General features: G+C 41.1%; 1 protein-coding gene and 1 pseudogene across 1 annotated transcript; one reads left to right on the top strand and one right to left on the bottom strand.

Moving 5' to 3' along the window:
- Positions 1–323: 323 nt before the first annotated feature.
- LOC145462213 (uncharacterized) lies at positions 324–2732 on the bottom strand. Its single transcript, XM_081445722.1, has one exon. The coding sequence runs from the start codon at positions 1847–1849 to the stop codon at positions 536–538; it is 1314 nt and encodes a 437-aa protein (XP_081301848.1). The 5' UTR covers positions 1850–2732; the 3' UTR covers positions 324–535.
- Positions 2733–2775: 43 nt separating this feature from the next.
- On the top strand, positions 2776–6043 carry LOC145463306 (carbohydrate sulfotransferase 3-like; annotated as a pseudogene).
- Positions 6044–11150: the final 5107 nt, after the last annotated feature.

Below are 11150 nucleotides of genomic sequence, written 5' to 3'. Positions count from 1 at the left end.
TGTATTAATTTTATAAGGACTCCTCTCTCCAAAATACATTTGGTATGTTGTCGTCCTGGCAAGAATATAATGTAGAAATTTTATTGGAAATGTTTCCATTTAAAAAATATGCAGCTCAGACACAATAACAATAATTCTCATTTCTGTGGTGTTTTCTTCAGTATGAAAGTGTAAAAAGAAATTCTATTACCCTACATGTAAGTTGAAGAATATGGGAGCTCCTCTGAAAAAGTTTGTTTTTTTTCTGTTAATTTTTTTTGAATAAGAAGCGATTTTTTTTTAACATTTAACTATAAAAAAATTGCGATAAAATATTTCTAAGCATATTAAGAAAGTTAAAAATTTTTTGTTTAAAAAACGACTACGTTTCGACGTTGAGCTAACGTCATTATCAAGTCAAAATCATAGTTGATAAAAAATGTATAAATAGTCAGTAAAACAATAGCTCAATGGATGTGCTAAAATGTTTAAAATTAAACCAAGAGTTTCGCACGGATGGAGTCAGTTTTCGTGTTCAAGCTTGGATTCCGTTCCTTTATGCAAAGCATCTCATAGACGAGGCATTCAAATTTCCCTTGCACTTTCGGAGAATTCGAAACTGGCTTTCGTTGAGGAGGCTTATATCCCCGTGGGCTTCCAAAAAGTGTTTTCCAATCGCCGATCGAGTTTTATGTTCAGCAATACGTTGGTGGAGGTGTCGGGCTGTGTAGCCGACATAATCTGCATCGCACAGATCACATGAAAATAAATAAACCACACATTGTTGATTTGCGATCGGAGGCTTGATTTCTTTGGGCTTGAGATCTTGTTCCAGTTTCTTGCTAATAAATACTGGTTGTAGGGTAGTGCCAATCTTATGACTGAGATCGCGCATTTGCCTTCTAACCGCGTTAGCTGATGTTTGGTCCTTGAAGGGGAGACTAACTCGCAAGACACGGCCGTCTTCCGCTTCTCTTTCACGTACACCGGATGAAAGGTTCTGGATAAATTTGTTAATGGTGGAATTAATGGTCGTTATTGGATAATCAAGTCGAGTAAAGATGGAGCGAGGTCTAGTGCATTCTTGATTGAAAGCTTCAGTCGTAGAAGATAGGGCATATGCACGATGAATCATTGTTTTGAGCAAGCAATGTTTGTAGCGTTTATCCGTGTGGCTTTGGAAATGCAACGGCAAGCGAGTGTTGGTCGGTTTTCTGTACACTTTTGTTTCAATCTTTGTTCCGTTCTTGATTATTTCCATGCCGATAAAGGGGATCTTGTTATCAACCGGAAGCTCCATCGTAAACGACAGGCTGGGGTGGAGGCCATTAAGGGTAGTCAGAAAATCATCTGCAGTATCAGTGCTACGCATTTTGGCCAAGGTATCATCAACACATCTCTTATATAGCGTAGGCATCAAACCATTACGGGTAAGCTTGTCTTCAAGGTGACACATGAAAACATAAGCCATCAGAGGGCCAAGGGGCGAACCCATTGCCACGCCGTCGACTTGCTGACACAGCCGGCCATTAAATTGGAAAAGCTGGTTAGTAGTGGCGATTTCGAGGAGTCTGGCAAGTTGATCCTTTTGTAGGTTAAGGTCATAGGTTTGGTTGAACCAATCGCTGGCAAATGCTTTGTCGACTAAGATGTCGATAGTCTCATTTAAAGGTACGTTTGTGAAAAGGGATGCGACATGGAAAGAAACCAAAATGTCATCATCTCCAATGGGTGAGTTGCGGATTTCTTCAGAGAAACGAATGGCATCGGTAATGGTGTACTCGTTAATAGAGAGTGGTTTCAGTTTTTCCTCCAACCATTTAGCCAGGTTGTAATTATAGGTTCCAGTTGCAGATAAAATAGGCCTCATACTAAGATTGGCTTTGTGGGTCTTGGGAAGACCATAAAGGCGAGCAAGTCTGGAACTCTTGGAGCAGAGTGAATCAGCGATGTTCCTTGGTAGTGTTTCACGTAAAACTGTGTTGACATCTTTCTCTTTCTGAAGAAGCGGATGAAAGTGCTTAGGTGGTCGGCCACGAGATTTTGGTCGCTTGTCATCGACGTGCACAAACTTGGAAGTATCATCGATTGAAGCTGCACTTAGTAGGCGCGTGTACTCAGCCTTGTCTATTACTACAACACCAGAGCCTTTGTCCGGTTTTGTGATAACGATGTCATCCCGTTTCTTTAGACGATTAAGAGCTTTCACCAGTGCCTTGGGTGGACTAGGGCTTGTGCGTTGAATATAATTCAGCGCGATTGAGCGTAATGTCGAGCTTGCTAATTCTCTCTTGTCGGGATCTTCCAGTAAAGGCTCAATTTTCCAGTACGCTTTCTGAAAGCTGGTTAGAACATGAATCGGCGACACTCGTTGCGGTAGGGAGAATTTCAGTCCTCTTCAGATAACAAGCTTCTCGAAGAAGGAAAGGCGATAAGAAGACATGTTATTAATGTGCTGATTCACATCAAATTTCTTGGAGATCAAGCGCGAAATCTTGTTAACGTGACTTCTCATCATTTGTCACATTTCGCACAAGTTGAACGACTTGAAGAAAAGCACGAAAATGGAAGAAGTCTTCTAACGACTATCAAAAACAAGTCTTGGACGAGGAATTGAGATCGAAGCTATCTCAACTGAACGATCTCAAGTGAGAAGTTCGCAATGCCTACAAAGACATCAGAGAGAAATGTTCCTTGGTTCGCTACGTCGCCATTTTACGAACACTGACTACTCTTCGCAAGAACCAACACGATAAAATGATGAGAAGTCACGTTAACAAGATGGAGCTTCCGGTTGATAACAAGATCCCCTTTATCGGCATGGAAATAATCAAGAACGGAACAAAGATTGAAACAAAAGTGTACAGAAAACCGACCAACATTGGCTTGCCGTTGCATTTCCAAAGCCACACGGATAAACGCTACAAACATTGCTTGCTCAAAACAATGATTCATCGTGCATATGCCCTATCTTCTACAACTGAAGCTTTCAATCAAGAATGCACTAGACCTCGCTCCATCTTTACTCGACTTGATTATCCGATAACGACCATTAATTCCACCATTAACAAATTTCCACCATTAACAAATGTTACTAGACACCTTGTTATAGTTGGTTTTCACGTTACGTCACTAAAACTCAAACTACAATAGTATTGATCCTCCTGACATTTTATTTCCATGATGTATAAGAGCAGGTGAAAACTAATATTCATACAAACTTTTGCTCCGAATGGGTTCTTGGTTTTGTAATACACTACGCTTGAATTTCTAAGCTTTTGCGTGACGCGGCATTCACATGACGGCCGAGGGAGCTGTCATGTTGGTTAAAAATGTGACTTAATCCGGGTAATTTGGCTATCCGAACAGTTCTTGTATTAGAGAAAGTATTATTTTAATGTTTCTGAGTTCCTCGAGAGATAAATTCACGCTTTGGTAGCAAAACTCAGTGACAGATGTTTCTGTTGGTTTCTGGCCGCCATGTTGGTGCCCATCTGGGTGGGCACCTCCATATAAATCTCTATAAATTTGGGTAAAAAGTTTCTCCGCATATCTTGCATAAGAAAAATTGCTGTGACCTGAATCTTGGCGAGAGTCTTTGCATATTTACTTTCTTTCTTTTCTCAGATTCTGGACTTTATCTATTAAACGGTTTTGATTTTTATTTTGATCTATTTTGAATGGCATGACAATGAAAACCAGCAATTGGACGCTTTGTTACTAGACAGTTAGTTATGGGACACTATTTTATTGGACACCTTGTTATTAGACACTTTTTTATTGGACACCTTGGTACTAGACACTTCGTTATTGGACAGTTATATATTAGACACTTTCTCATTAGACACCTCATTATTAGACAGTTTGTTACTAAACACTTTGTAATAGCGCACTTTGTTATTGCACGCTTTGTTATTGGACATTTTGTTATCAGATACTTTGTCATTGGACACCTGGTTATAGGACACTTAGTTTGTTATTGAACACCTTGTTCGTGCCATCTTAGAGTTGCTAAAGCAGTCTCGGCTGCGCTTCGAGAAACTCTCACGCTTCTTTCGTACTGTCCAAACTTCCCGTGTGCATCATAATTCGTCGATGCATGCTAAGACATGAACTGTCGAGCACACTTTTATTTTTGGTTTCTCCTTGTGCATGAACACTCTTCTATATTTCCAAATCGTTCAGAAAGGCAATTTTCCCAGTGACTTTGCCATTGAGATGATAAATCATATATCGTAAACAGGCTTCACCTTCATCTGACTGCATTTGCGTCCCAGGGGGAAACTCCCTTATTTGGCCTGTATAGAGACGTTCCGCAGGATAGGGTATTGTTTTTTAGCCGCGCTGTCCTGAACAGGTGATACAATTTTACTTGCCTCTGTCCTAAAAAGGGTTTGGTTGCTTGGTTGCCTCTTTAAAGGTGTCTTCCGCTTGGCTTTATCTTACAAGAGATGTTAATGCCCTGGTTTGCGCGTGATACATTATGCCTGGGACTTCATGACCCTCAACTCTTATCCTAACCAGGTTCTTAAAATAGAAGGTGTTGTCCTACCGAGGGTAGAGTTTTTAGAATATATTTGCCCTAAACAGGGTCAGGCTTTGAAACCCTCGGTGGCAACCCTGTTCTTAAACATGGGTCAAGTACCCTCCGGGGAAGGGTTGCTATGTTGCTCATGCTTGTCTTGCGCTCTTGCCATTGTCGTTGTAGTTTTCAATGAAGTCAGTAATGTTATTCAGTTGTTGCTATTTTTGTTGTGCTTGATCTTACAGCGATGCAAGTCTTCTATCTAAAATTGGTTTAATTCTGTTGCTTCTAACAGTGAACATGACAAGAAGATCAAAAAGCCCTGCAGTTTTCGTGGCTGCTATTTTCCTTTTCGTCTTTATTGTTATATACACGAGTCAATCAAACGAGAAGACAAGGGTAAGGATGCCACAGATAAAGACAAGAAACAGTTACGAAACATCATCATCGAAAGTGAAAACTAAAAACACTGAACCCAGATTGAATGTGATTCTGTTAACGCTTATGAGTTCTGGATCGACAGTTGTAGGAAATATGTTTAATCTTCATCCAGATGTGTTTTATATCTATGAACCACTACATGCTCTTAGGAGAACAGTTTATGGGGGTGAATGGCGTGTCTTAAACAAGTCGAGGAGCGACGCCTTTAGAAAGGACTTTTCTACTCTGGTAGGCGACTTATTTACGTGTAGCTTTCAAGAAAAAAGGACAATAGAACTGGTTTTTCCTACATGGGTAAGAACCTACAACACATGGTATAAAAAGTCAACACCGTTGACTGAAGAGTCGTTGAGAAAAGCTTGTAATGAACGAAAAATAACAGTTACCAAGATCATGCAAACACGAATTCCCAGAGAGATTGGAATTCGTGAAGTGGAGCGAGTTTGTCGCTCAGATCCAAGTAAGTTTGATTGTTTGATTGTTCATCTGGTCAGGGATCCTCGGGCTGTCCTCTCTTCTTTAATTCGCCGAGGCTTTTCCTTTGAACAGCCTGCGAGGAAAATGTTTACTAAGAAGCCCTTGTCTACTGAAGCAATATCACTTGTGAAGCAAAACGCGCAAATGCTATGTTCCCTCATCGCGGGAAATTTAGACTACGTTAATTCAGAATGGTCAAACTGGTTCAAGAGCCGCTACATTCTTGTTCGTTACGAAGATGCTATCAGCAATATGTCAAGAGCGGTTAATGATATGTATAAATCCATTGGTCTCGACATGGTAGAGACCATTAGCAAGTGGATCAAGGGAATTCCACCTCCGGGTGGGTCAATATCGCGTGTACATGCAACGGTTTTATCAAAGATGGATACTGCTACGGTCATAAATGGAGATTTCGTGAAAGCTCATCGCTGGTCTCCTTGTTTGAAGAGGCTTGTGGGCCTCTGATGAAGGCGATGGGATATACTTTCGTAAATGGTTCTGAAACTCTTCAACACAACAACAGCAAGCCACTGAAAATTTCCAATATACCCTTCCTTATGCACCTTCCGAGGGAAAAACCTTGATTGAAGAATAAAAACCAAAAAGTCACTTTTTCCGTCTGAGCTTTCGTGATACTCTTATTATTTTAGCGTTCACGGATTCTGATTAGGCCTTTGAAAATCAGCAACGTTTTCTCAAGCTAATAAGGATGTTATAGATTCCTTAGCGATGATATCGTTTAATCGGCGATGTTCTCCCGGAGCCTAGAAGGCAGGGCCGAATTTGATGTGTTATAACGCGTGGTCGTACGTACGCTTTACAGACCTATGCAATTCTCTGTTTTCTGTACCTTTGGGGGTGTGGATATCTCTGTATTAAAACGTAGACTGTATTTGCTGTCTTTGACTCATTGTTATTGTTACAAGAAATTAAGGTTTCTTTTGAGGCTGTCTCTGTAAGATCCTCGTAACCATTTTGGGTCAGAAAACAGATTTTCCTGAAACTTTGCAGGTGACTTAGCTTGTGCGATCCGTGGGGGACAAGAATGATGATGATTTTTTGGTCTCCGAGTTTGCATTTTTTGCCTACCTTGAACACGGTCTTGCGTCCATTAAATTTCAATGGTCAGGTGGCCACTGACAGGAGTGGAAATTACCCCCAGAAGACGCCCAGAAGCGTTCAGTGGATTGCCCACTTCAACTGTGCTGGGCAATCTTTTTTTCAGGAAAAGCTTCTGCAGTGCAATCATTGCAAGCATGAAAAATTCTAGCGATGAAAATGATTTTTGGAAAAGGGAAGGACCAGGAGAATGTCCTATATCATATGACCTCTTAGTTTTAACCCCGCCGACTCACGGAAGAATAAAAGCGAAATCGTACAATTACTTACATTCCCTTCTGTAAACAGAATTGTCACACTTGTTTAATCTCACTTGTTTAATCTCACTTGTTTAATCATTTTCATCATCATTATATTTATCCCACTATAGCCACTCATAGCCGAATACATTGCCAGATTTTCAAATAAATCATCATCAATAAGAAAAGTTTTTTTTGCTTTAAATTACTACAGAGTATCGTTGTCTATCTATCTCACGTGGTCTATCTTTGTCTTTTGCTGAAATTACAGTCCAACTGTTTGATTAGAAGGCCAATTCCAACTTCAAAAGAGACAATAGGGCCCTGTTGCTTCCATAGTTTCGGAAATATTACGTGATGTTATTGCTTAGGGGCAGAAATTATCAGGTTGGCAGAAAATCAAAAGAATCGGGCTCAAGAAGGGTGTTGTAGGAGGGAGGGGATGGGATGCAGATTAAAAGGGGTTCCTGGGTGGGGGAAACTTGGGAGAATAGAGTGCAGGAAGTGGAAACGGAGTAGAAGTGGCTTAAGAGAAAGATAGCAGCTAACAGGAAAGTGGGAGAATAAGGGGAGAAAGAAGGGGAGGCAGTTTTGAGGGGTGTGGATAAGAGAACATCGAGTACAGGGGGTTTTGGGAGGCGGAAGGGAAAATACAGGGGAGCTGCCTTCCTGCTCTGGTTTCTTCCTCTTCCACTTGTTCTCTCAGGTTCCCGTCGGCTTTCACATTTCTCCTGAGCTACCTTCCTACGTTTCCGCCTCCCGTACCCTTTTCACCCCAGTTTCCATCACGTGGTAACCCCTCTCAATCTACATCCCACCCTCCCCTTCCTGCTATAACCATCCCGTGCTCGAATATTTGTCCTTAACAATAACGCCAACAAGGGAAGAAGCTAGCCCTATGATTGCAAGCTTGGCATATCAAAGCCGTTTGCAACCTCGTTCCCACCCTGGGAACGAGGTTGAGCCGTTTGCCGTTGATCTTAAGTATATAGTTGGAGATGTGAGACCAGTCTATAGCGACTCCTCAATCCGGCTGAAAGTCAACATGTACATACCTTATGACTAGTGAACAAGGGGTGTACATGTAGTTTAAAAATAGCTTTGAATTTAAGAAATCAGGAAAACATACAATAAGGCTAATTGAGTGGCTTGTTGAGTTACATTAGTAGGATGTTGTGTCCGACTTGCGACCTTCTCGGCAGGACCAGCAACAAACCTTGCTGACCCAGGCTAGGAATCGACCAGCTCGACCTTTCTGTAAGTGATAACTAAAGACAATGATTAGCATTAACCCTCCACGTATGCTAGTTTTCTTACGATACTCCTAAGCGCTCTCAAGATTACCATAGCTCAAAATAGGCCAGTAGCTGTGGAGATAGATGGGTCACGTAGATCATTCGCCTTTTACTCCTTTGGAGTGTACTATGAACCCCAGTGTGGTACGTTGAAGTAAAGGGGATAGCCGGTCAAGCTATGTTTGGTGTTTTTTCCTCTTGTTTCTGGTTATGAACAATACACGTCAAAAAGACAATGAAATATTTGTTGACTCCTTTCGCAGTCGTTATACTCTGGTCCCATAGACTATCTTCTCCTTTCGTCTACTTAGCCTAGTCCACACTAACAACATAACGACATAACGACATCAAAAGGACGTTATGTGGTCATGCTTGCTGTGTGAACATCTGACATGATAGTAACATAAGAGCATAAACGTAACGACATAAGGGAAAAAACTGATCTTTTCCTTATGTGTTTATGTCGATGTTCACATTACCGACACAAGCGATTGTGTCGTTATGCCATTATGTCTATATGTATATGTCGCTAGTGTGAACCAGGCCTTATTATTAAAGCGAAAAAGCTGGTTGATTTTCTGCTTCGCGGTTCAAGCCCGATTTGAGGGAAGGAAAAGAAAACCTCTGGGTCCAGTTTACAGAGGAAGTCTAAAAATGCCTTTGAATGACGTTATGACATTGAATATTGTACTCTGCCTTCCCATAAAACTACATTAGAATTGGAATCGACTAGGCTCGTGTGTAACTCGTCATTTCATTCCTTAGTCTTGTTTTTTTTTCTCCGCTAAGAAATAAAGAAGAAGATTTAGACCATGCGGTGCTCGCCGTTGGTTATGGGACCATGAACGGTCAGGCTTACTGGCTAGTTAAGAACTCCTGGTCCACCAACTGGGGCGATGACGGCTACGTGCTCATGTCTCAGAAGAATAACTGTGGAGTAGCCACAGATGCTACTTTCGTTCAAATGGAATAGGCCTGTGTTCTTCGTTAGCACACACGTCCTAAATTGTATCCACGGCAACGACAATAGATTAACGATCAAATCGATTAGATCTACCTTACTAGAAAAGTAGGAATTCCAAACCACTGAGATCACTGGGTGCTGACCATTTAGCCAACTGAGAAAAACATTTTGAAATTTCGGCAGACAAATTCCCGAAATCCGTTTAGAATTTGTGATTTAACCACCTTCAGGGGTATTATTTCTCTTTTTTTTGTCGTAACGGAAGGTCGGAAGTTTCTTGTCATTTTCTCATTCTCTTTTTTTCTAGTTTCCCATTGAGGGAAAACAATCAGAAACTGAATTAGAGATGAAAGCGCCAATTCTTTCGGTTGTTTTGCTGAGTTTGAGAAAATCGTCCTAACCGGCTACTTCCTATACATTGTAAGCACTCGCTTTATCAGTTTAGAGTTCAGAAACTGAATAATGTCAATGATCTTTAAACAAAAAGTGTAATAAAGCTATTTTTTTATGACACTGTGTGTTGGTTGAAACAGGGTAAAAGTGTTAAGCCCGCAAGTCATAAGACTACTGGTAATAACCTTGCTAGCAGAAGATGTTATATGACATGAATTTATTACTTGCAGCACAAAAATGAGACAGCGTCAAACTTTCTCTCGTAACAATATATTTATTATGTCTTTATCAAAACACATCCTTTTGCATTGTTGCTCCTATGTTCTCTAATCCAACAGATTGAAGAGCAACTTCAACGACTTTTTGACTAGAAGCCGGATATCCAGTGAAAACAAAGGCATTCCGAAGTGCTCAAATGACAAAACTGTCAATGCTATGAGCATTCACTGTTCACCTTTTCTGTTGACCAGGGTAATGTGGGCATCAGCTTAGTTTTTCATTGCAGTCCTTCTTGAAGTAAGGATGTATTCTTTTGTTGCTGTTCTTTCTTGATAGTCCAAGCCGAAGTGGTCGATTGCATGTGGTCTTTGGTAAAGGCGTGATCAGGTGTAATGGTCCTTCGTTACTGTCAGCGTCCCTGTTTTCGTCATCGTCATCGACTTTGTTTTCTTAGATTGGAAAACAAGAACAGTTGACAAAAAGCTTACCGCATTTCACGGTTAGAAAGGCTATTGCAATGCTTGAGATTGGAGAATCGACGGTTTACAAGAGGCATTCAATCCTGTAGCGCAGCACCGTGGTTTACTACAACTCGTAAGCCTATTGCAGGTAGCCTTCAAGTGTTTCGTCAAGTTGCCCTGACAATTCGCCTGTAGTCTTTATGCAGGAACGCGTCATGTTCTTACAGTTTTGCTATCGGCGTAGAGGAGGGGTATGTTGGTGGCAGGCCCTGGGCTGTCTGTGGTGATGAAAGTAGATATGTTTAGAAGTCGCCGCGAAGTGGGAAAATCTAGGACTTAGTTTCGCCATTGTGGGTTGTGCTGCAAAAAGCGGTCTTACCTGGTTCATTTGATGCTGGCTGGCCGTGATAAGAAAATGCACTTTTCCACAGGAACGCAGGAGTTGTCATGGACATGCATTTGTTGTCCTCATCACGTTTCAACAGCTCATTGCAGCTAGCCACGATCTATAAACGAGATTTAATATGTTAGGGAGATGACATTCAGAAGCCATTCCTCTTATTATTTCTTTGCTTGGGATCTATTAGTAAAACATATTTTGGGAGCCTCTCTATAATTCCTAACCTTACATTTATTCAATCAATATTGACTTTACGTGTCATTGAAAAGTGGAACCAAGATCTACTTTTCGCAGCTATAACTACGACATTTCTAAGCGTTATCAATTATAATTATAGCCTTTATGCGAACTTTTCCTGTGTCAATGTTGTATACCCAGCCACTTAGGACGTTCACGCGGCTTCTCGGCGAGAAAACTGAGTTCCAGCAAACTTTTGTAAAGATCGCATACCTGAGATTTTTTCAGGGCGCCTTGGACAAGAATCAAAGCAAACTGTAGCAGCTCAGGGCCATCCAGGTCAATTATCTTACTCACAAGCTCGGTGCGAAACTTTTCGCTTTTGTTCTGATGGCTGTTAGTGGATTTCTTTTCACCTTGCATCTCTGATGGAAAAGAATTACACCAAACCAAAAGCT

Source organism: Orbicella franksi, chromosome 12, assembly GCF_964199315.1.
Source record: "Orbicella franksi chromosome 12, jaOrbFran1.1, whole genome shotgun sequence".
NCBI classification, from domain to species: domain Eukaryota; kingdom Metazoa; phylum Cnidaria; class Anthozoa; order Scleractinia; family Merulinidae; genus Orbicella; species Orbicella franksi.
The sequence above is the reverse complement of the archived record's forward strand: the minus strand, read 5'-3'. Positions and strand labels throughout refer to the sequence as shown.